At 38.6% G+C, this 25,186-nt stretch overlaps 4 protein-coding genes and 1 pseudogene across 7 annotated transcripts; all 5 read left to right on the top strand.

Annotated features, from left to right (window-relative positions):
* Positions 1 to 634: 634 nt before the first annotated feature.
* LOC116145035 lies at positions 635 to 6,456 on the top strand (annotated as a pseudogene).
* Positions 6,457 to 12,734: 6,278 nt separating this feature from the next.
* On the top strand, positions 12,735 to 13,358 carry LOC116144961 (18.2 kDa class I heat shock protein-like). The gene has a single exon (XM_031430410.1). The coding sequence runs from the start codon at positions 12,789 to 12,791 to the stop codon at positions 13,251 to 13,253; it is 465 nt and encodes a 154-aa protein (XP_031286270.1). The 5' UTR covers positions 12,735 to 12,788; the 3' UTR covers positions 13,254 to 13,358.
* A 2,899-nt stretch (positions 13,359 to 16,257) lies between these two features.
* Positions 16,258 to 16,985, top strand: LOC116144967 (18.2 kDa class I heat shock protein-like). The gene has a single exon (XM_031430419.1). It carries the CDS (start codon positions 16,370 to 16,372, stop codon positions 16,832 to 16,834), a length of 465 nt encoding a protein of 154 aa, XP_031286279.1. The 5' UTR covers positions 16,258 to 16,369; the 3' UTR covers positions 16,835 to 16,985.
* A 159-nt stretch (positions 16,986 to 17,144) lies between these two features.
* LOC116144966 (APO protein 3, mitochondrial-like) lies at positions 17,145 to 21,084 on the top strand. 4 transcript variants are annotated; one of them, XM_031430417.1, is made up of 4 exons: positions 17,145 to 17,301; positions 18,371 to 18,770; positions 19,233 to 19,663; positions 20,017 to 21,084. In XM_031430417.1, the coding sequence occupies exons 2-4, from the start codon at positions 18,382 to 18,384 to the stop codon at positions 20,424 to 20,426; spliced, it is 1,230 nt and encodes a 409-aa protein (XP_031286277.1). In that variant the 5' UTR covers positions 17,145 to 17,301; positions 18,371 to 18,381; the 3' UTR covers positions 20,427 to 21,084. The 4 variants fall into 4 exon arrangements, with proteins under 4 accessions (XP_031286277.1, XP_031286278.1, XP_031286276.1 ...); XM_031430418.1 differs by having other exon boundaries at positions 17,281 to 17,301; positions 18,387 to 18,770; XM_031430416.1 differs by lacking the exon at positions 17,145 to 17,301 and adding an exon at positions 17,598 to 17,800.
* An 895-nt stretch (positions 21,085 to 21,979) lies between these two features.
* On the top strand, positions 21,980 to 23,788 carry LOC116144964 (UDP-glycosyltransferase 76E2-like). Its single transcript, XM_031430412.1, has 2 exons — positions 21,980 to 22,595; positions 22,801 to 23,788. Exons 1-2 carry the CDS (start codon positions 22,115 to 22,117, stop codon positions 23,673 to 23,675), a joined length of 1,356 nt encoding a protein of 451 aa, XP_031286272.1. The 5' UTR covers positions 21,980 to 22,114; the 3' UTR covers positions 23,676 to 23,788.
* Positions 23,789 to 25,186: the final 1,398 nt, after the last annotated feature.

Genomic DNA, 25,186 nt, shown 5'->3' with positions numbered 1-25,186 from the left:
TATATGCAGACTTTTGTCTAATGAAAAGTGTGTCCAGTTTTTAGTTTTTATCTTTCTTCTTCTTTGCACAACCAGCATCATAAAAACGAACATGGTATCAGAGCTAAACTAACCAACTATCGTCTAACAAGTTCACTCAAAAACTCATCCCAAATCACCATCAAACTTCAGCCTTACGCAAGAACCAAATTTTTCAAAAAAACTGCAACCAGTTTTACGCATGGCTTCTCAATCTGCGTCTCTCTCACCTCCAGTGTTCAATGGGGACCAGTATCACCTTTAGGCTGTTAGAATGAGAGCCTACCTAAGAGGACAAGGGCTGTGGCAATATGTGGAAGAGGAGAAACAGCCACCCCAACTTGGTCCAAACCCAACTTTGAATCAAATGAGAATGTATGAAGAGGAAATGTCCAAGGCTCCAAGAGCTCTCTCTCACATACATTCGGTAGTAATTGACCTTGTATTTACAAGGATAATGGCTTGTGAAACTGCAAAGGAAGCTTGGGATAGACTAAGAGAAGAGTTCATGGGAAGTGATACAACCCGTAACATGCAAGTCATGAACCTGCACAGGGAGTTTGAAATGCTGAGAATGCAGGAGGTAGAGAAGGTTAAAGAGTATGTAGATAGACTCATGAGTGTGGTGAACAAAATCAGATTGTTGGGAGTTGAGATGAGTGACAAGATGATAGTTGAAAAGGTGTTAGTCAGCCTTTCGGAAAGGTTTGAGTCCAAGATATCTTCCTTAGAAGATTCAAAAGATTTCTCCCAAATCAGCCTCACTGAATTGGTTCATGCCCTGCAGGCCCAAGAACAAAGAAGGTTGATGAGGCAGGAGGACTCAAATGAAGGTGCTATGTTGGCTGCTCAAAAGGGAGTGAATATGCAGGGAAGTAATAGAAAGCATGCTGGGGATAAGAGAGGAAAAGAGAGAGCTGGTGGACAGTGGGGAAAACAGAGTGGAGGAAGAAATTATCCACCATGTTCCCACTGCAAAAAAAAGGGACATCCGGACAGCAATTGCTGGTTCAGGCCTGGGATTCAATGCAGGGGATGCAAGCAATTTGGCCACATTGAGAAGGCATGCAGGAACAAGGCTGCACAGCCACCACAGCAAGCACAAAGTGCAGATGAACAGCAGCAGACCAATGAATCATAACAGCTGTTTGTAGCTTCATGCTACTCAATGCAGACTTGTAGAGATGTTTGGCTGATAGATAGCGGATGCACTAACCACATGGCAGCAAATGTGGAGAACTTTGTTAGGTTGGACAGGACATACAGCTCCAAGGTTAAGATGGGAAATGGTGACTATGTAGAAGCAAGAGGGATTGGAGATGTGGCAGTCCAAACTAAGGTTATTTCTAATGTTCTATTTGTACCTGAAATTGCACAAAACTTGTTAAGTGTAGGTCAAATGTTAGAGAGAAATTTTACCTTGCATTTCCAAAACAATTCTTGCATTATAAAGGATAGTGAGGGAAATGAGTTGTTGAGTGTAAGGATGCTTGGCAAAAGCTTTCCTCTAGACTGGAAAAAACTAGAAAACTCAGCATTAATCACCAAGGTTGAAGAGTCTGAGTTATGGCATAGAAGACTTGGACATTTTCATTACCTTGGAATTAAAGAACTCAAGTCAAGGGACATGGTATTAGACCTGCCCGAGATAGAAGAGAAAAGGACTTTGTGCACAGCCTGCCAACTTGGCAAACTTAGCAGGCCATCATTCCCTTTGGATCAAGCCTGGAGAGCAAGTCACAAGCTGCAATTGATCCACTCGGATGTGTGTAGCCCAATGAAGACAGAATCTTTAAATGGCAGCAGGTACTTTGTACTCTTCATCGATGATTTCTCAAGGGTGGCTTGGGTTTATTTCTTGAAGCAGAAAAATGAAGTGGCTGCTGTGTTCAAACAATTTAAGTTGCTGGTAGAGAATGAAGCTGGAACCTTGATCAAAGCAGTAAGGACAGACAATGGAACAGAGTACACATCAAAAGAGTTCAAGACAGTCTGCAACCTAGCTAGAATACAGCAGCAGTTCACAGCACCATACACCCCTCAACAGAATGGTGTTTGTGAAAGAAGAAACTGAACCATTATGGAAATGGCCAGGTGCATGATGACTGGAAAAAACCTCCCTAAAGTATTCTGGGCAGAAGCTGTTAATATAGCAGTTTTCCTGCTGAATAGGCTGCCCACCAGGGCAGTCAAACATCAAACATCAATTGAGGCATGGACTGGAATCAAGCCAACAGTAGGGAACCTGAAAGAATTTGGAAGCATAGCCTATATAATGATCCCAGCCAGCAAAAGGTCCAAGTTGGATGACAAGGCAGAAATTGGGATATTTATAGGCTATAGCAGCAACTCTAAAGCTTATAGAGTTTATGTTCCTGAGTCCAAAAGGATTGTAATCACAAGGGACATAAAGGTTGATGAATGTGGAGTCTGGAATTGGGAAGAAAAAAAGGTTGATGTGCAAGTTGAATCAAGTCAGAATGAGAGAAGAGAGGGACTGATTCAAGAGGCAGATTCAGATGAGGAAGAAGATCATGCTGTGAGAGGAACTAGAACCTTGGCTGATGTGTATGAAAGGTGCAATACGGCAGTGGTGGAGCCAAGATGCTATTTTGATGCTGCAAAATCTGAATTATGGAGGGCTGCAATGCAGGAAGAACTGAGCATGATCAATAAAAATCAAACCTGGAAATTGGTACCAAGACCTGAAAAAAGAAAAGTCATTCAGGTTAAATGGATTTTCAAACTGAAAATCAACCCTATGGCTCAATTTACAAGCATAAAGCAAGGCTGGTGTGAAGGGTTTTGCACAGCAACCAGGCCTTGATTTTCCATAAACCTTTGCCCCGGTTGCTAGCAAGACACAATCAGGCTGTTGTTGGCTCTTGCAGCTCAGTTCAACTGAAAATTTTCCAGCTGGATGTCAAGTCAGCATTCCTGAATGGATGGATTTCAGAGGACTGTATGTAGAGCAACCCGAAGGCTACAAGGTGAGGGAAGGAGGACTATGTGTACCTACTGAGGAAGCATTGTATGGCTTGAAGCAGGCCCCTAGACCTAGTACAGCCGAATAAATGACCATTTATGCAGCCTTGGATATATTAGAAGTCCTAATGAACACACTCTCTACTTAGGAAAACTGAGAAAGGAGTGGTTGTGTTTCTCTATATGTTGATGACTTTTTGGTGACAGGGAGATCTTGATGAATTGGACCAATTCAAGTTGGATATGCAAGCTGAATTTGAAATGACAGATTTGGGATTGATGAAGTACTTTCTTGGCATGGAGATAACTCAAGCTGTTGGGGAGATTTTTGTGTGTCAACAAAGGTATGCAACCGAGCTTCTTTTAAGGTTTGGAATGGAGAATTGCAACCAGTGAATACCCCTCTGGTTCCCAACTTGAATAAGCAAAACAATGGTGCAAGAGAGTTGATGAAGGGAAATACAGAAGCTTAGTGGAAGTCTGCTGTATTATATAGCCCCCAAACCTGACCTTATGTTTACAGCAGTTACCTCCTCTCAAGGTTTATGAGAACCCAAGTGAATTACACTTAAACTGCCAAACGTGTGTTTGAAGTATGTGAAAGGAACCTGCATGTGAGCATTTGGTTCAGGAAATCCGAAAGTCTGAAGCTGATGGGTACACTGACAGTGATTGGGGTGGATCCCTGGATGATGCAAGAAGCACCTCTGGTTATGTGTTCTACCTGAATGAGGGTGCAATCAGTTGGCTATCAAGGAAGCAGGAAACTGTGGCTTAGTCACTGCTGAAGCTGAATGTATCTGCCGCGCAGCTGTGAACCAGGCTTTGGCTTAGGAAGATGCTGAATGTTTACAGCACATGCAATGGATCCACCTTGATTCTATGTGATAACCAATCGGCTGTAGCAATGGCAAAGAATCCTGTACTTCACGGCAGAACAAAGCATATTAAGATTAAGTATCTGCTGTTAGGGAAGCTGAACAGTGTGGAGAAGTGAACTTAGTTCACTGCGGAGGGGAAGATCAAGTTGCATTCATGACAAGGCATTATGCAATCCAAGTTTGAAGCCTTGAGGCTAAAACTTGGTGTTTCCAGCCAAGCACCAAGGTGGAGTGTTGAAGGTTATGCTGTGCTGGAAGTTTGGTTTGCCGAATGTAGAAAACCTGGAAAAAGTTTTGCTCTGCATGGACGTGCATGGGAGTGCTTCATGGTTCAGTGGTTTAAGTTCTACTGTATTTAATGTTAATCCTTGTATTTATTGGCTCAGCTTTTTGTAATGAAGTTGTTAGTATTTTGAGTGTTTAGCTAGATTAAGGAAAAATCTCTGATGGTGTTGAAACAGTAAGTTGAAGTATGTTATATGCAGACTTTTGTCTAATGAAGTGTGTCCAGTTTTTAGTTTTTATCTTTCTTCTTCTTTGCACAACCAGCATCATAAAAACGAACACACCTCAACCCAATGCTTCAACTGGGCACCATTCTTTACTCTCAAGGCTTCTCCATCACAGTTGCACACACCAATTTAATTCCCCCAACCCTTCAAATCACCCTGATTTCAATTTCCTAACCATCTCGTATGCCGCGTAGATGGCGACCTCTCCTCAGGAATATACTAGCTTTAATTTTGCGTCTCAATGTCAATGGCAAACCTCTTTTCAAGAATGTTTGGCTCGGTTGACGGAGAAACAGAATTCGGATGAAGAGAAAATCTCCTGCATCATCTATGATGAACGGTGTATTTCTCTGAAGCAGTGGCTACTGAGATGAAGCTTCCGAGCATTATCTTGCACACAGGTGGCATAACCGCCTTCATTTCTCGCGATGCCACTGTCCACAGGTGGAAGGTACAATTTCTTGCAAGGTATGTGCCAAAGTCTACTTGCTTAAAATTTTTTAATGAAACTTTGGTTTCAATTAAAAGACTCACTGAGATTATAATGCAAATAGTATCTACACCACTTCAAATTACAGGTCTTGGATCAAAAGACATAGTGCCCGGATTTTATCCCTCAGGTTAAAGGATCTACCTTTTTCGAAATTCGGTCATTAGAAACTATGACATAAGTGGTGAAAGAGTTCGCAATACTAGAAAGTCTTCAGCTATCATCTATAACACAATAGACTTCCTTGAGCAATCATCACTGGCGGGAGACCCTACAACAATGCCACCTTCCACTCTTCCCATAGGCCTCTGCAAATTTGCTCCAGCCTTATCAAGTATCTTGTTCGACGAAGATATTAGCTGCATGAGATGGCTTGACGAGCAAACTAATGATACACACATAATATATGTAAGCTTGGGAAGCATAACACAGATTGAGAGAATGAGCTAGCTGAAATGGCGTGGGGCCTAGCCAACAGCAATCAGCCTTTCTTATGGGTGGTTCAACCGGGCTCAGTGCGTGGCTCAGAATGGATTGAGTCATTGCCTGAACGTTTTGAAGAAGCTATCGGACAATGAGGGTCATTGTGAAATGGCACCCCAGAACAAGTGTTGGCCCATGCCAAAGTGGGAGGGTTTTGGAGCCACTGTGGATGGAACTCAACAATGAAAGTATAAGTGAGGTGTTCCAATCATCTGTAACCACTCTGAGACCAGAGGGTGAATGGAAGATATATAAGTAATGTGTGGAGAGTAGGATTGGAAATGGAGAATGAGTTGAATAGAAGGGAAGTAGAGAGGCAGTGAGAAGACTAATGTTGATAAAGAAGGATTGGAGTTAGGCAGAATGCAGGAATTGAAGGAGAAGATTCAACTTTGCGTTAGGGAAGGTGGCTCTTCTTACAATTCCTTGAATGAGTTAGTAAAATTCATCAAGTCACTTTGATTATATTTGATTGCTTTTTGTTAATGAAGTTCTGTTGGTTTTGCAAGAGAATAAATTCTGGAAAATATGCTCTGTTTTGCATTCAAAAAACAGGTGATATATCAATAACCTGCCACTGTTTCACCTAAAGTCAGCAGCAATCAATCGAATACCTAGCGTTCTTAGAAACAATATGCGCTGATTCCACTTCTTCGGCAACCAACGCAGCAGTATCTTCGATCCCTTCTCTCTGGATGTTTGGGATCCATTTAAGGACTTTTCTTCACTCCCATCCGTTTTCCTCAAGAAACATTTGCTTTTGTCAACTCCCGCATAGACTGGAGGGAAACCCCGGAGGCTCAAGTGTTCAAGGCCGATCTTCCAGGGCTCAAGAAAGAGAAGTGAAGGTGGAGATCAGATGACAGGGTGCTTCAAATTAGTGGAGAGAGGAATATAGAGAAGGAAACAAGAACGACACATGGCATCGTGTGGAACGTAGTAGTGGAAATTCTCCAGGAGGTTCAGCTACCGGAGAATATGAAGATGTATCAATTAGGCTTCTATGGAGAACGGAGTCCTTACTGTTACTGTTCCCAAGGTTGAGGTTAAGAAACCTGACGTCAAGGCCATTGAAATCTCTAGTTAAAACACTGAATGTTGTGTTTAAGAGCAATGCTATGGATTGTCTATATGAAATTCATGTAAATGCAACTATATGAAAAAATTACTTCACATGGAACAGATCATATTTTCCACCCCAAAAGAAGGAAACGTAAGCATATGTATGTTTATTTTATTGCTTGTAGAAATACAACATATATTTGTAACTCTCAATATGTATATCCGTATTACCATTACAGTGCAAAGAAGAAATAGCACGCTACTGCAATGGTCTCAACCAATAGTTCAGCAGAGAAGAAAGAACAATTTTAGAGGTTTTTTTTCTTTTTTTCTTTTTTTCTTTTTTTCTTTTTTTCTTTTTTTTAAAGGGAAGATTGAAAAAGAGACCTACCCATCCTGGGATACCAAACCGCCTTGAATTAATCCATAAAATCTGAGCCATCCATGAAGTCCTCCATCCAATTGTCAAACGAATCCACAGTAACGTGACCTTTACAAACACCATTCACCGCCAGTCCAAGCTGTTTCAAAATCTCAGCACACATCTCTATATCTAAGCATCTCTTCACTAACTTCTTATGCCATGCATGGCGGACCCGCCAGAAAGAAATCAACACAGAGCACTGAAAAACATCAGGACCAAATGAACACCAATACCTACAGAATCAACGGGATCACTTAAATACATAATACGAAACCAAGAATCTTGGGAAACTCTCGTGTCTTTGCCATTGAGAGGATATGTATTAATAAGAAAAGTTTACAAGAGATGGGAGCCGAATACAGGCTGTCCCATAACGTATATGATATACAAGGTAAGTCTAAACATGGAAAGTCAAAGTTTACAAGAATAGCAGAGGGCACAATATATTGCAAGTCCATAAATCACGTTAGGTTGATTTCAGTCATTGCTGTCAAGATCGTTTAGGTTGATTTCCTTAATATGCCCCTTCAAGCTCAGCGGGCAATCTTGCACGTTGAGCTTGTCCCTGAGAGAATTGAATCTAGCTGAGACGATTGGTTTTGTAAGCCCATCAGCAAGCTGGTCCTTGCTAGAAATGAACCAAACTTCTAGTGCTTTATGTTGCACTTTTTCCCGAACAAAATGGTAGTCGATTTCGACATGTTTGGTACGTGCATGGAAGACTAGGTTGTCTATCAAATATGTAGCCCCGATATTGTCGCACCACAGTATGGGACGTTGAGGAATAAAGATGCCAAGTTCACGCATTAGTGACTGTAGCCAGATGGATTCGGCTGTGGCATGCGCAACCGCTTGGTACTCAGCTTTCGTGCTTGAACGAGCTACCGTCGGTTGCTTTTTGGAACTCCACGAGATTAAATTATCACCAAAATAAATACAAAAACCAGAAGTTGACTTTAGATCATCGGGACATCCCGCCCAGTTGGCATCGGAGTAAATAGACAGTTGTGTGGATGAGCTAGGCCGAATGAGGAGACCAAAATTGATGGAGAATTTTAGGTACCTTAGAATTCTTTTCACTACTGTCCAGTGTTCCTCAGTGGGGTTGTGCATGAATTGGCAGACCTTCTTGACTGCAAAGGAGATGTCGGGTCGAGTCAAAGAGAGGTACTGTAAAGCTCCTACAACGCTCCTATAATTGGCTGGATCAAAATGTGGGGCACCCGAAAATAATGAGAGTTTTTGTGAGGACATTGGAGAGTATACGGGCTTTGCATCAATCATCTTTGTGCGTTGAAGGAGGTTATAAATATATTGACTCTGTGACAAGAGAAGGTCATCGGCAACATGAATTGCTTTGGTTCCGAGAAAATAGTTGAGACTCCCTAAGTCTTTGACAGCAAATTCACTACTGAGATTGGTGATCAGTTGAGCAATGGTTGTGGAGCTGGAGCCAGTGATTAAGATACCATCGATATACACTAGGAGAAACAGAGTATCCGAGCCTTGTCTGTATGTAAAGAGGGAGGAATCTGAGCTAGAGTTGACAAAGCCATTAGAGAGGAGGTGCTCTTGCAGGCGATGGTACCAGGCTCGTGGGGCTTGTTTCAGCCCATAGAGTGCCTTGTGCAACTGGCGGACGTGGTTGGGAAAGTGGGGATGCACATAGCCGACGGGTTGATGCATAAAGACCTCCTCAGTTAAGTATCCATGAAGGAAAGTGTTCTAGATGTCGATTTGATAAACCGGCCATCGTTTGGAAACAGCACAACTGAGAACAAGTCTAATGGTGGTGGGCTTGAACACCGGACTAAAATTGTCGTCAAAATCAATCCCGGGTTGTTGGTGATAGCCTTTCGCAACCAAGCGGGCCTTCCTCCGCTCGAGTGAACCATCCGACTTAAGTTTTGTTTTGAATAGCCACCAGGAACCAACGATGTTCATGTCTGGTTTTGCAGGGATTAATGACCAGGTGCCATTTTTCATAAAGGCAGTTAACTCTTCATCCATGGCTTTACGCCATTCACTCAGAGTATGAAGAAGGAGCTTCAGGGACAGCACCTGTAACAAGAAAAGACTGTGGCAAAGGATACCTGACTGTGCCATCCATGAGCTGTTTGGGCTTCACTATGTTATTTTGAGACTGAGTTTTCATTTGATGAAGTCGAGGTTCCGAGGGTGCAACAATAACGGCATGATCCAAAAACAGGGAAGAGGACGACTCAAACGACGTTGTTGGTTATCTGGTGATGGAGATTCGGTTGCAGCGACGGGCGAAGTTTGCATATGGGACGAAGACGCTGAAGAAGAAGGCTCAAACAACGTCGTTGGAGATAAGTTGGTAGAAGAGGTGTCATTTGATGTGAGGGACGGCAAGGGAGTATTTGGGAAGTTGTCGTTTACAGGAATAAATAGAGGAAGACTAACAATTGGACTCGGCAAGGGACTGGGACTGATCATTTTAGTTGGTGGGCTAGCAAAAGGGAAGGTCTGTTCGTCGAAGACGACATGCCGTGAGACAAATATCTTGCCACTAGAAAGATCAAGACATTTGAAACCATGATGCATGTTGCTAAAGCCGAGGAAAACACATTGTTTTGATCTGAAATCGAGTTTGTGACGATTAAATAGATGAAGAAATGGAAAACATGCACAACCAAATATTTTTAAAGATGAAAAATCTGGAGCATGTTGATAGAGTTTTTCAAATGGTGAGATTCCAATTAAACTTGTTGGAAGCCGATTGATGAGATACGTGGCCATGAGAAAAGCATCATCCCAATAAGCATGAGGAACACTGCTATGAGATAAAAGAGAGAGTCTCGTTTCAACTATATGACGGTGTTTCAGTTCAATGGGCCCGTTTTGTGGAGAGGTATGGGGACAAGTGACTCGATGTTGAATACCAATTGATGCAAAATATTTGTGGAGAGAGCGATACTCCCCACCCCAATCAGTTTGAACAGATTTTATTTTGCAATTAAATTGGCGTTCAACAAGTTTTTGGAATGAGCAAAATATTTTCATAACATCAACTTTGTTTGTGAGAGGAAATAGCCACGTATATTTGCTAAAATTATCAACAAAAGACACATAGTATTTATTTCCATTTGTTGACATAATAGGAGCAGGGCCCCAAACATCCGAAAAAATTAATTCAAGTGGTGAATTTGAAATAGACTGAGAAGTTGGAAAAGGAAGGCGATGGCTCTTTCCTTGTTGACATGCGGAGCATGCACCCGACATTTTATTGGAGGAAAACGGTAGGGAGAACTTGGAGACGAGATGGCGAACAGTCTGATAAGATGGATGGCCTATCCGACAGTGCCAAACATCAATGGGAGCACGTTGAGAAAGGAAAGTCTGAGGAGGTCATGCCGGAGTGGCAGTGGATGGAAAGGTGTAGAGTCCGTCTCTAGTTTTGCTGCGCAACAAAACTGTCCCCGTTGCCTCGTCCTTCACCAAAAAAAAGGAGGAGTGAAACTCAGTCTAAACATTATTGTCACGGGTAAATTGAGTCACAGAAATTAATTTTTTTTTAATCTGTGGGACATGAAGTAACTGATGCAAAGAAAAAGACTTATTAGGTGTTAAGAGAGTAACAGAGCCAATATTCTTAATGAGTTAACCTGCCCCATCGCCGATGTGGATCTAATCAGTGCCGGTGTAAGGCTCAGATTGCATGGTGAGATTGTGGAAATCATTTGTGAGGTGGTTTGTTGAACCGGTGTTAGGATACCAGTTGGCATCAGTTGGTGACGACGGCGAGGTGACGTAGGCTGCCATGTTGGGAGGGGTGCCTTGGTAGGCATGATCAAACCGGTAGTAGCATTGCACTGCAGTGTGCCCAATTTTACCACATACCTGACACGTAGGGCGCTGGTTTGATGAAGAATTATGTGGTTGGCCACCTCGCCCACGTTGGCCACGTCCACAGCCTCTAGAGTTGAAGTTGAAGCCGTTAGGTTGCTGCTGTTGTGAAGAGCGTGGTTGAAAATTAGATCTGCCACCTCGCGAATGTCCATCATTTCAAGTAGCCACATTTGCTAAACCAACCGTGGCTTCGAGAGCAGATTGATGCTGCTCAATCCGCAATTCAAAAGCAAGGAGATGATTAAACATCTCTTCGGAAGACATGTTGTCTATTTGGGTTGAGATAGAAGTGACGATAGCATCATATGAGCTATCAAGTCCTCCAAGGAGATATGCTGTGAACTCATGGGCTTGAAGAGGTTGTCTGATAGTAGCCAAGGTGTTCGAGAAGGACTTCATCTTCTAATAATAATCCGAGATAGACAAGTTGCCTTTCTTTGTGAGGGCCAAGAACTACCGAGTTTGGATAGCTCGTGCAGAAGAATGAGAGGAAAACAACTCTCAATGGTTGTCCAGACTTCTCTGGAGGTGGAGAGCCCAACCATTTGTTCCAAAATGCTCTCAAATAGTGAGGAAACGATGGTACTTAGGACAATTTGATCTTGGTCAAACCAGGAGGTGTATTTAGGATTGGTTATTTCGGGTGTGGTGGAGGTGGATGTATCTGCTTCAAGGTTGGGTATGGTGGGAGGGGGAGGGGAGATGGTGCCATCAACAAAACTGAACAAGCGTTGGCCACGCAAGTACGAGACGATTTGAGTTTTCCATAGGAGATAATTATCTTTGGTGAGTTTAACAATAACAAGGATGTAGACATTACTGGGGTTGACAAGGATTGAAGAAGAGGCCATGGGATCGGATCAAAAAAAAAAAAAAAAAAAAGACAATGGTCACGTTTAGGCTCTGGATACCATAATACAAAACCAAGAATCTTAGGAAACTCTCGTGTCTTTGCCATTGAGAGGATATGTATTAATAAGAAAAGTTTACAAGAGATGGGAGCCGAATATAGGCTGTCCCATAACGTATATGATATATAAGGTAAGTCTAAACATGGAAAGTCAAAGTTTACAAGAATAGCAGAGTGCACAATATATTGCAAGTCCATAAATCACGTTAGATTGATTTCAATCATTACTGTCAAGATCGTTTGCGTTGATTTCCTTAATAATATAGAAAATGAGATGTTTGTGTTAATATAATGATCTTTTCTATTCACATGTGGAAAATTGAAACCTCATAGGAGGTCTAATTATTAACTTCAATTATATAACAAAAGAGCACAAAGAAGTAAATTTTAGCCCTAATGTAATAGTCAACAGCTCCTATTATTAAGTACGTCCTAATTATATTTTAAAATCTCCTTTTAGGCCCCATTTAATATTAAAATTACCCTTTTAGACATAAATACGTTTTTTCTTTACACCCCATTTTTTTAATTTTTAGTTCATCATAAGTCTCCTAAACCCAAGATTTTGTCTTCTTAATTACTAAATAGTTTTGTGAAACTAACATCTGTTAAGTAAAAATTATGTATTCCTAAAAAAACTCCAATAATTCTAAGAAAACTCTATCATGACGGAGATAATCCATTAAATTGAAAGTTTTGCCCTTTTTTCTTTTTTAATTGGATTAATTTATAACTTCAAATTTAAAAAGAACAAACATACTTAAGGTGTACCATTGTAAAGAAAAAAGAAAGATGAGGATATAAAAATATCATATTCGGAATAAACTATGAGTTTTAAAAGTTGAGAAAAATAATAGATAAAAGGAAAATATAAAATAAAAAGCTTTAATTAAAGCTTAACTTGATAGCCCATTCCAGAAGAAAGTCCAGAACTTCCTAGCAAGCCCGGAATATAAGAACTTCTCGAATTTACCAGAAGGCCCCAGAGGCTTCATAACTAGAAGAGATTTGCGTGCGAAAGTACCAGAATTTTCCATTAGTCATAAAAACCCCAACGCTCTGCCGTTTTAGACCATCGGGGACAATTCTTCAAAGTTGAAACATCAAACTCAGCAATCAATTCTAGTACTCTCGCATTCTTAGAAACCATATGGCATTGATTCCGAGCTTCTTCGGCAACCAACGCAGTGGTATCTTCGATCCCTTCTCTCTGGATGTTTGGGATCCATTCAAGGACTTTTCTTCACTCTCCGCTCGTTTCCCTCAAGAAACATCTGCTATTGTCAACACGCGCATAGAGTGGAGGGAAACCCCGGAGGCTCACGTGTTCAAGGCCGATCTTCCAGGGCTCCAGAAAGAAGAAGTGAAGGTGGAGATTGAAGATGATAGGGTGCTTCAGATTAGCGGAGAGAGGAATGTAGAGAAGGAAGACAAGAAAGAGACGTGGCATCGTGTGGAACGTAGTAGTGGGAAGTTCTCCAGGAGGTTTAAGCTACCAGAGAATGTGAAGATGGATCAAATTAAGGCTTCTATGGAGAACGGAGTCCTTACTGTTACTGTTCCCAAGGTTGAGGTTAAGAAACCTGACGTCAAGGCCATTGAAATCTCTGGTTAAAACACTGAATGCTCTGTTTAAGAACAATGCTATGGATTGTCTATATGAAATTCATGTAAATGGAATGGAGTTTCTGTTTTGCTAAGAATTAATGATGTAAATCGTTGTGACAATTTTTTTCTTGATTAATTTATATTACTATTGATTTTTGGGCATAAGGTTCAGGAGCAAGGCATTGTATTACATAATGACAGTTTCAAGGCTTTGTATAGATCCGAAATTCAGCAACATTATAGAACAGGGGTTATTTCATAGTCACATTTGGGCATATTTTATGGTTTTAAACATATTTTCATCACATATTTATTAGATAATGTCAAGATATCATGATATATTATTTATTGTAAAATTAATATGTAAAAAAATTAGAATATTATAAGATCTAATGTTTCAGTAATTTGAAGGGTGTATTAGTAACGTTACTAATGTGATTATAAAAGGGGAGAAGCAAAAGAATTAATTCAAACAAAGTTAGACAAAGGAGTATGGCCTATTTGATAAACTGTGAAAAATTGTCATTCCAGCAATCTCTTCAAAAATGTTTAAGGGTAGTTATGATATTTGCCATTTTCATTCGGTTTAAAGCGTTGCCAGCAGCACGTTCTCACAAACTTTGCTTATAATCTCCACGTGGTAGTTGAGTTGGTATTATCACGTCAATTTCACCGCACTTAAGACTCAAAATGATTTTGATTGAACCAAAGAAATAGATCAATCGTTCTTTATGAAAGAATGATCGTTCCTTATGAAAGAACGATCGTTTCTCACAGAAGGAATAGTTATTCCTTATGAATGATCAATCATTCATTTCATAAAGAATGACTGTTCTTGAAAGAACAACGTTGTTATTTCAGAAACAAGGTTGTTCCAAGAAGAAGAGGAGGAAGAAGGAATAACGTTGTTCCAACAAGAAGAACAAGAAGAAGAACGAAATTGGAGAAGGGAATTGATAGGAGAGAAACAAGGTAAGGAACAACCATGCTTGGATATATGTTCAGATGGAGAATCAAATCTGGGATCGTATGTTTATTTATATTTTACACTATCATCAATTTGTTCTAACCATTTGGGCTACCTACGAATGAATTGCTTTCCTTTTCTTTCAATAATAGATTTTCTAAAGAGATATTTGTATACACTGATTTCTATATATAATGTACACTATCAAAATAAGTTGAAAGAATCACCTTTTTAAAAACATCAATATCTTTTTTAATATTGGTTGAAAATTTACTACAGACTTTATATATGATGTTAATGAGATGGCTCCCTCATTAAATGTCTATAATAGAGTTCTATTTCTCTTTTCCAAACCTTAATCACCTTAAATTTTTATACAGATCTTATTTTAATTGTAGATAATGGTCAATATTGATTTTACTTAAGCTCAATGTAAAGTAATTAAAGAACATTTTCTCTTGTTTACCCATAAGTTCTCTACCCTTAGACGGAAATTAAAATGACAACTCAAGTACTTGGATTTGACATTAACACTTAGCAATATTTAATGAGTCAAGTACATTTTAGTCCTAATTTTTGGGACCCAAAAGAGTCATAAAGTGACACTTAGGTCCATGTATATTAACTGATGGGCACGGGTCAGGTTGGGGCTAGGGACCCATGTCTTTGAGCCCAGCCTAAGGGCCCAAGGGGATTCCCTCAACCCGGCTCGTCCTTGAGACGAGGATGTAAAGGAATCCCTGAGCTTGGCCCACAGAGAATTCGGAGATTGTATGATTATGATTTTACTTTTACGCTATATATTTTTGGACCCAAACATTTTATTTGCAAGAATATATATAATATATATATTAACATTCACATATATGTTAGGAAATTATATATATATATATGTTATAATGATATTACGTACACCTTGGTAATTGATTCTAATTCCATGATTACACACCACGACACTTCCTCTCCAAAACCCCCAACAAAGTCGATCCTGTTTGCCCACCAAATGTCGCTGATCACTACTTCCTTTCCTAAGGTTTTTTGCTTGATTGATGATTTGGGTGTAATTGTTTGGAGTTGTTTTGTTGGAAATCGACTAGTAAAGTTGGTTTAGAAGTGTTTATGGTTGTGTGTAATTGTTTTTCCGATTGCTGGAATCAAAGGTGGCGAATGAGAAAGAAAGGTAATTTTGTCTTTACACTGTTTATATCATATGACATAACGGATTTTTCTAACAAAACATAATGGTGGATTTGAAAAGTGTTGTTTTGAAAATTGATGGGCGGGAAAAGTGGCATTTTGAAACTTGACAAGTGGAAAAGTGTTATTAGACCAAACCTTGGGTGAGAAAAATCATTTACTCTATTTTAAAATCTCCTTTTAAACCCATTTAATATCAAAATTACCTGTTTAGAGAAAAATATGTTTTTTCTTTACACCCGATTTTTCTAATTTTTAGTTCATCTGGATTAGTAGACTTAAATCATTTCCTTATTTTATTTTCTAAATTTATAAAGATCCATTGACATATGGCAATTATAATATTAGATAGTAAATATCTATGCATTTAATTTTTTTTTCCTCGTAAGTCTCCTGAAACCAAGATTTTGTCTTCTTAATTACTATATAAGTTTTCTATATTTTCTATACTTTTTCTGTCAACAAACGATTAAGTAAAGAATTATGTATTCCTAAAAAAATTCCAATAATTCTAAGAAAAATCTACCGTGATAAATATAATCGGTTAAATTAATAATTTTGCCTTCTTTTTTTTTTTTTTTAAAGCAATTTAAAAAATAAACTATGAGTTTTTTAAAAGTTGTGAAAAATAATAGATAAAAGGAAAATATATAATAAAAGGCTTTTACCCATTTGAGGTTTGGGCCTTTAATGAAAGCTTAACTTGGGAGCCCATATAAGAAGAAAGTCTAGAACTTTCTAGCAAGCCCGGAACATAAGAACTCCGCGAATTTACGAGAAGGCCCCAGAGGCTTCATTAACTAAACAGAAGAGGTTGCGCGCGAAAATACCAGAATTTTCCATTGTTCTTAATAAAAACCCCAGCGCACTTCCGTTTTAGACTATCAAAGACAATTTTTCAAAGTTGAAGCTTCAACCTCAGCAATCAAAACTAGTACTCTCGCATTGTCAGAAACCATATGGCACTGATTCCGAGTTTCTTCGGCAACCAGCGCAGCAGCATCTTCGATCCTTTCTCTCTGGATGTTTGGGATCCATTTAAGGACTTTTCTTCACTCTGCACTCGTTTTCCTCAAGAAACTTCTGCTATTGTTAACACCCGGATAGACTGGAGGGAAACCCCGGAGGCTCATGTGTTCAAGGCCGACCTCCCTGGGCTTAAGAAAGAAGAAGTGAAGGTGGAGATCGAAGATGACAGGATGCTTCAGATTAGCGGAGAGAGGAATATAGAGAAGGAAGACAAGAACGACACATGGCATCGTGTGGAACGGAGTAGTGGGAAATTCTCCAGGAGGTTTAAGCTACCAGAGAATGTGAAGATGGATCAAATCAAGGCTTCTATGGAGAATGGAGTTTTGACCGTTACTGTTCCTAAAGATGAGGTTAAGAAACCTGACGTCAAGGCCATTCAAATCTCTGGTTAAAACACTGAATGTTCTGTTTAGAACAATGCTATGGATGTGGATTGTCTATATAAAATTAATGTGAATGCAAGGGAGTTTTGCTAAGAATTAATAATGTGACTCGTAATGATATGTCAAGAACTCAATAATGTGCTATCTATTGTACAAATAGTATGTTAAACAATTATCGTAAATATAAGATCTAATGTTTTCAGTAATTTGAAGGTTGTATTAATATTTAATAACGTTGTTTATAAACCTTGATGACCTTATGAATTACAGAGATCTTACTTGATTGTAGATAATAGTCTATACTAATTTTACTAATGTTACCCAAAGTTCCAGAATTTGCCATTGCTATTTCAGCCCCGTTTTTCATCTTCAAACCCTAAAATTTGCCCAAGCTAAAATCCAACACTTTATGGTATCTCCAATTTCTTTCAGCTATATTTCCTTCTATTGAACCGGGTCTTCTCTCTAACTTTAAGGTTGGTTTGGTTATTAATGTATATTTTGTTTTTTTTTTTTTTGTTTTTTTTTTAATTCTGTTTGGGTGCTGAGAAAAGATGCAAAAAAGTGAAGTTTTTTTAAGCTTATGGGTTTTGTAATTTGGGCTATGAGAACACTGGAAGTAGAAAGATTAGTTTTTAAGTTGTTTAGTTCCCGTTTGGTAGCTGAGAAAGTGACGGAAAGTGGGAGGACGCAACGGGAAACGGCATTTTGTGTTGAACCTTAGCTGTTGTTTGATCTGGGTCTTATTCAATGTTAGAATAATAGAATATAACAATTCGGGGATTTCTCCCCCTAGTTCGGGGAGGGGATGGATTCATCTGACGGGGACGGGGAATGGGAAATCCGGCCCCGCCCCGTTGCCATCCCTACTTGTCTTTACTCTTTGCCGTTAAAATCGTAACACGTTTGGTGCAATAAATTGTAGTTTGACATATTCGCAAGCTTATCACGCTCTCTATGGCCGTGTGACCAAAGGTTTAGCTCTTCTGTATTTTCTTTCAAATCTTGTATTTTGAGTTTTTTTTTTTTTTTTTTTTAATATCATATGAAAACGAATAGAACTAGTCGCATGATACGTTGTTTTGTTGAACCCACGAAACAAGCTTATGGGTCACTTAAGAGTTTATGTTATCGGTTTGTATTTTCATCTTTGCATGTAAACTGTTTGTCAAAATGCGTAGCTAACTGATGGGATTGTGTTTGCATGTTCCACTTGTCGTAAGCCGCCCCGTTTGTGTAAAATGTTGAATCATAAGTGGATACTCTTGAAGATTGTTGATTCTTTTTTACACAATGTAGTGCTCGAATAATTTGTGAATGGTTGTGGTGTTATTGATTAGACTTTGTAGCAAAATGATTTCTTAAGCATATGAAATTAGTTTAATGCTTTTCAAAAGTTATTTGCCTGTTAATTGTATGTATAATATGGATATGGCACAATTGTCTTGGGTTTACATTTTTATTTTTTTTCCTGTAAATTAGCACTTGTTTAATTGCTGGTTGCTTTCTTGTTCTGACATTAGAATGTCTGATCTTGAATACCAGATCAAGTTCTTATGAGAACAATGCTGCCTAGACGAATTCGAAGCCTTGTGAATTTGCATGATTTGATTATGCAAAATTCTAATGCAAACATTGTTGGTGTAAATAAGTTAAAGCATCCATGTGGTATGTACTCTACTGGATCAATCCGCCCAGAGTTCCCAAGGAAGCTAAAGAAAAATGAGCGGAAACCATTGGTCACAAGTATTAATGAACTTAAGCGTTTAGCTAGAAGGGAAAAGAAACAGCGGCAGATGGTGAAAGAGAAGATTCTACGGCCTCCAGAAAATGGATTATTGGTCAAGGAATTGATACCAATTGCTCATGAAGTTTATGCAGCCAGAACTGAATTATTTGCTTCTGTTTCAAAGATTGTTGAGAGTATCTCCATATATACATGCAGGTAAGCACTCAGCTTTCTTAATCATTGTCTAAGAGACTAGACTATTGAGTTGAGTTGAGTATAGGAAGTTGTGGATAGGCATCACCTTTTAATAATTATGCCGTCTGTACTTTGGTAACCTCTAATTGTAACTTTGTATTACATGTTCTAGCTTGTTCTAGAAACAGATGCCTAAAGTTTAAAAAATAATCATGTTACACACACATTTATGAGCCATATAAGAAAAGGAATGCATATGATATGGAAAAATCCTACTTCTCTTGTGAGCCCAATCTATTGAAGTCAAAACTTAGGAACTCGGATTGAAAACAAAATTACATACAGTGATAAACTTGAAAGTGGAAAGGATAAAGCAGTGTAAATGGAAATTCTGGTTTTTTATTATTCTTATTATTATTATTATTGATCTGATTGATAGTTTGACATAAACTTTTTTTATGATTGTAAACTTGTCTTTTGCAGCTTGTGTGGAGAAGTTCATGTTGGTCATCCACCGCATAAGATCAGAACGTGCAACGTTGCAGGTAGCCCAGCAAACAAAGAACACACTTGGAGTATTGGGGATATGAAGCATGTTTTGCCTCCTGTGGAATCTTGTCATCTATACGACAGGGTAGGGAGAGCTGTTTCGCATAATGAGAGGCTTGAAGTGGATCGGATTCCAGCAGTTGTTGAATTGTGCATCCAAGCAGGCATTGACATCCCTGAGTACCCTACTAGGAGAAGGATTTTTCCTGCTTACAATATTGCGGGTAAAGTTATTGATTTTGAGAAAAGGTTCCCAAAAGAAGTTGCAACTGGCAAAGGCATAGACACATGTGGATTTTGGGGTAAGGGAAAGAAGTCAAGTGAAGAAAACAAGCTTATGGACATGCTGTCTGATGATACACAAGGTTTTGTTGATTATTGATTTCCCTTTTTTTTTTTTTTTTTTTTTTGGCCCTTGACTTAAGTGATACTAGATTTTCGCTTTTCATCCAAAATTTGGGCCAGGATTTGACTTTTGACTCTTCCCTGCCGTGCCAAAATATACTCAGTGTCTTAGATTACTCTAGATCCCTTCTTGTTCCTATTATCTTTTATTAATGACTTTGATAAAACCTACCTCTTCATTTTTTTTTCCCAATCTGATTCTATAGCCGAGTGAAATTGGATAGAGTTATGTCCTCGTTGTTTCAATGTTTTGTCATCTGGCTTAACGAATGTAGTTCAATGAAGGCATACTGTTTTTCTGACATCCATACAGATGTTGCTGTTAGAGGTATGGAGGCATGGGAGAGAATGCGGTCAGGAGCATCCAAACTCATGCAGAAGTATGCTGTCCAAACCTGTGGATACTGTTCAGAGGTCCAAGTGGGGCCTAAGGGTCACAGAGTGAGGAATTGCCAAGCTTATAAGCACCAGATGAGGGATGGGCAACATGCATGGCAGGAGGCAACAGTTGATGATTTGGTTCCTCCAGTGTATGTATGGCATGTTCAGGATCTAACAAGTGGCAAACAATTGGTTAATGATTTGAAGAGATACTATGGTATGTTGCCTGCTGTAGTGGAACTGTTTGCTCAGGCTGGTGCAAAAGTAACTGATGATTATGCTGGCATAATGAGGGAAGATGTTGCAGTGCCTGAGTTGGATGAAGAAAAGTGGGTTGTCTAAAGTTGATTGGATCAGATTGGTTGAAGCATCAAAATCAGCAATCAAATCTAGTACTCTCGGCATTCTCAGAAACCATATGGCACTAATTCCGAGCTTCTTCGGCAACCAACGTAGCAATATTTGTTATTCCTGTGATAAATCATTGATTCAATTATTTGACGGGAATGAATGTTCCAGTATTCTGCTTGACATTTAAAAGAGGCCTAGAAGAGACAGAAGTAGAAACATGAACACCAAGCAAAATCAGGATAAGAAAAAAAAAAAAATCCTGAACATTGCGGTCCAAGAAAGCTGCATTATCTCTTGATTCCGTCTGTATTTGTTAGGCCACCCATTATTAAGAATTATCACAGGCAAGGCGGAGGGACGTTGGGTGTGAATAAAGGGAAGGGGAGTTAGTTAAGTGGACTGTATACATGTCCTTAGTTGATTGGGGCTTGAGTGAGAATCAATGGGAATATAAGGGAAGAGTCTTAAGACGTGAGTATGGTTAGTTTGTTAAGGGAATAATACTAGGAGGTCTCTAGCTCCTCGAAGTGCTAGAATTCTGTTTTGCATTTATCAGTTACTCTTTCTGTATTTCAGTTTATGTACTTCTCTGATAATTCAGTATATATACTTCTTTGATTATCAATATAATTCTGGAATATTTCATGTCTGTGGAATTATTTGAATTTCTGTGGTGTGCGTGTGTTGATTGCCAAACAGTGAGTTGAGAGGGGTCTGTATCATTGGTATCAGAGCGAGGTTGGGGTATGGTAAAAACAAAAATGGACACTAGAATGGACAACGTAGAGAAGGAGGGGGAACGATGAAGCGAGATATGGGTGCCGTCAGAGAGGACCTTGGGAATATTAAGGAGGACATGGGTAGTCTTAAAGGATATCTCCTGGAGCTCCGGGAGTGGATGAGGTTAAAAGAGGAAAGGGAGGCCAGTCACTACCGAGAAAAAAACAAGGTGACTGGATCGGAAAACTCTGGAGGTGAAAGTAGTAAGGATCAACATCGATCGGGAGGGGAAGAGACAGGAAGAGAAGAACGGAGAATCAAAAAATTAGAGCTACCGGTGTTTAATGGGGAAGACCCGTATGGCTGGACATTCAAGGCTGACCATTATATTTCCATTAACCATTATACAGAGAAGGAGAAGGAGAAGGTGGAGGCTGCCACTGTGTGTATGGAAGGGCGAGCACTAAATTGGTATCAATGGATGGACTCTCGGTCACCGATTGTTTCCTAGACAGCCTTCAAAAACGCGATCATCAACTGATTCAGACCATCCTTCAAGGGCTCCGCATTCGAAGCCTTGGTGGCGTTGAGGCAGACAGGCACCGTGACAGAGTTCCGAGGGCATTTTTTCAAATGGGCTGAGGGAAGAAATAAAAGCATATCTGAGATTAACCAAGCCCACAAATCTGCATGACCTCATGGAGCAGGCCCATAAAGTGGAGGAGAGAAACTAGGTTTTAGAAAAGGGTCGGGTCTGTAACAGTATTTAAGAGGAAAGCTCAAACAAAGGAGTGGCTAAAATTAACAGTATCTTTGGCAGTTTCTGCATATGTAGCTATCCTACAAATTTTATTGATTCCCATTACTTGTTTGAGGCTAAATTTCAACAGTTGCAGAGGAAAATCTCCCTGAAAAAAAAAAAAAAAAAAAAAAAAACAGAAGAAGAAAGTAAAAGAGAGATGGAAAAACAAGGGTGGAGATGCAGAAAACTGGTGCTAGTTCCATGTCCATTCCAAGGACACATAAATCCGATGCTTCAGCTAGGCACCATCCTTCACTCCAAAGGTTTCTCTATCACAGTTGCTCATGCCCAATTCAATTCTCCTCAAACTTCCAATCATCCTGATTTCATCTTCCAATCCCTACCAGATGGCATATCATCCAAACCTGACATCCCTCGTGATTTTTTAGCTTTCATGTCAAGTCTTAACTTGAACTGTAGAGCCCCATTCCAGGAATTTCTAAGTCAGATGATAGGAAAACAGGAGCAGCAAGACGAACTCCCCTGCATAATTTATGATGCACTCATGTACTTTACAGAAGCAGTGTCTAGTCACCTGAAGCTACCAAGCATCATCTTACAAACTGGTAGTGTTACCACTATGCTGACGTACTTTGCATATCCTCGACTCCAAGAGGAAGGTTACATTCCCCCACAAGGTATAAGAACTCCATATTGTTTTCACTGAATATGTGCTAATTACAATTGTAATGCTCACAGTTTAACACAATGAACTAATTTTAACATGTTTCCTTTACGTGAAGGGGAGATGGTATTTCAAGTCTTAATTTTGTAGATCAATTTGTAGCATAGCTCCGCTGGTGATGATTTCTGAAGCTTGAAACTACCACTTTTTTAATGCAGATTCCAACTCAACAGAGTTAGTGCCTGGGCTTCATCTCCTCAGACTCAAGGATCTACCATCAAACACTTTCGATGATTTAGATCCCACTCTGCAACTAATAGCTATACTGAGCAATATAGGATCATCTTCAGCCATCGTTTGGAATAGTATGGACTGCCTTGAACAATCATCATTAGCACAATATCAACAACAATTCCGAGTTCCAAATTTGTCAATAGGTCCTATGCACAAAATTGCTTCGGCGTCCTCTAGTAGCTTACTGGAAGAGGACAGCAGTTGCATCTCATGGCTTAACAAGCAAGGTCACAACTCAGTTATATATGTAAGTTTTGGAAGCATAGCATCCGTGGATGCCAAAGACCTAACAGAAATGGCTTGGGGCCTAGCCAACAGCAAGCAACCTTTCCTGTGGGTGATTAGGCCAGATCCTGATAATGGAGCAGAACCTACTGATTGGTTGCCTGATGAATTTAAAGAGACTGTGGGAGAAAGAGGCTACATAGTGAAATGGGCACCACAACAAGAAGTATTGGCACATGGTGCTGTGGGAGGATTTTGGAGCCACTGTGGTTGGAATTCAACCATTGAAAGTATAAGTGAAGGGGTTCCAATGATTTGTAGGCCATGTTTTGGGGATCAAAAGGTGAACACAAGGTACATCAGCCATGTATGGAGAAATGGGTTTGAATTGGAGAATGATTTGGAAAGAGGGAAGATAGAGAGAGCGATAAAGAGACTGATGGTGGAAAAAGAAGGGGAGGAGATGAGGCAGAAGGCAGCAGAATTGAAAGAAAAAACTGAAGTTAGTATCAAGAAAGGTGGATCTTCTAATAATTCCTTGAATGAATTAGTAGAGCTTATAACGTCAATTTAATGCCAATTGCCATCAAAACTAGTGTCTTCAGGCATCCTAGCCTCATGAATGGCCAAAAATCTTACTGTCATTATTATCTTGTTAATATGTTTATTTATTTAAAGAATAATTCATTCTCTTCAAGTTCATTTGTATTTGGTTAAAGATAAATGAAAAAAAAAAAAAAATCTATAAATGCAAATGATAGTAATTAGGGGTGTTCGGTTCCAGTTACCTTGCATTTTTTGAAGGAACTGGAACCTGTAACAATAGTTCTGGTTCTGATTTTGGATACCCTGTAAAATTATAATGGCCCTCTATTTTGCACTTGTTAACAAAAATAAAATTACAAATTATAAATTCAAAATTACAAACTTCATTACTTTGTAAATGTAGATTCTTAAAAATCAAACTAGCTTACTTTAAATGTTACGAAATATAAATATAAATGTATTCACATTACTTATTCTACAAAAGTTTTTGTTAACCCCTTTACTCTTTAATTTTATTTTATATTAGTCTTAGTTTCTGGTTTCGATTCTGATTCCGGTTCCTAACTATAGGAACCGAAATTGGAATCGCACAGTAACGGTTCCAAAAATTTAGAATCGGAATCTACCCGTTGACAGTTGGTTTCGGGTATCCGCTATTTCCAATTCTAATCAGTTTTTTTGAACACCCCTAATAGTAATAAAGCAAGATATTACCAATTTAGGTATAACTTTTTTTTTTTTTTTTTGGTTTTTATGAAATGTTAAAAAAGGGACACAAATATTAAATTTAAGAACACTTTTTATTAATTGTACTTAAATTTAATAGCAAACAATGACAAATTAGTAATTGTATAAGTTATAAGAAAATAAATCAAAATGAAGTCTACTATAATACTTTTATCACGTGTCTAAAAAATTTTTAAAAATAAAATAGATATTAAAAAGAAACTGAAAAAAAAAAAAAAAAGGAAAAGTTGTTATCAACGACTTTTTTTTTACTTTTTTAATTTATTTTTTAAATAAAAAAATACTTTGTTTTATGTAAAAAAAAAAAAAAAATTGTCATTATTTTAAAATTTTAAAACCAGTTTTCCTATTTATAGTATTTCTTATTTTGTTATTATTATATTTAAACTTTGGAATCAGCAAATTTTCTAACTTTTTATCTAATTTCTTTTTTAGTTTTTAATTTTAGGATTGGAAGACTAAAACCAAATAAATAATTTTAGAGTATCTAAATTTTTTTTTTCTATTAAAAATTAACTACACGTGCGTCTAAGTTGAACAAAGTTATTATTTAGTATTCCTAAATTGAACAAATTGAAACTTGGATACGTTTTGTCTCTAAATTGAATAAAATGACTATTTAATATTCCTAAATCGATGTTCGTTTTGTCTTTAAATTGAATAAAATATCTATTTTAATGCCTGTAAATCTATCGAATTCAAACTTGTTTCCATTTTTTAGCCTTTCGTAAAAGAATTGCATCTAAATTGATAATATATAACCACCCACTTGTGGTCGAGTGGATAGGAGGT

The sequence above is a fragment of the Pistacia vera genome, unplaced genomic scaffold (genome assembly GCF_008641045.1).
Source record: "Pistacia vera cultivar Batoury unplaced genomic scaffold, PisVer_v2 Contig46, whole genome shotgun sequence".
Lineage (NCBI taxonomy): Eukaryota > Viridiplantae > Streptophyta > Magnoliopsida > Sapindales > Anacardiaceae > Pistacia > Pistacia vera.
Note: the sequence above shows the minus strand (reverse complement) of the source record. Positions and strands in the feature narration are given on the sequence as shown.

What these genes read in the sequence shown, in the direction of transcription:
- LOC116144961 (XM_031430410.1), top strand. Translation starts at nt 12,789, where the DNA reads ATGGCATTGATTCCGAGCTTCTTCGGCAACCAACGCAGTGGTATCTTC.
- LOC116144967 (XM_031430419.1), top strand. Translation starts at nt 16,370, where the DNA reads ATGGCACTGATTCCGAGTTTCTTCGGCAACCAGCGCAGCAGCATCTTC.
- LOC116144966 (XM_031430415.1), top strand. Translation starts at nt 17,932, where the DNA reads ATGGGTCACTTAAGAGTTTATGTTATCG. An exon ending in ATCTCCATATATACATGCAG is followed by an intron (nt 18,771 to 19,232) that starts GTAAGCACTCAG and finishes TGTCTTTTGCAG; the next exon opens with CTTGTGTGGAGAAGTTCATG. An exon ending in GCTGTCTGATGATACACAAG is followed by an intron (nt 19,664 to 20,016) that starts GTTTTGTTGATT and finishes ACATCCATACAG; the next exon opens with ATGTTGCTGTTAGAGGTATG.
- LOC116144964 (XM_031430412.1), top strand. Translation starts at nt 22,115, where the DNA reads ATGGAAAAACAAGGGTGGAGATGCAGAAAACTGGTGCTAGTTCCATGT. An exon ending in AGGTTACATTCCCCCACAAG is followed by an intron (nt 22,596 to 22,800) that starts GTATAAGAACTC and finishes TTTTTAATGCAG; the next exon opens with ATTCCAACTCAACAGAGTTA.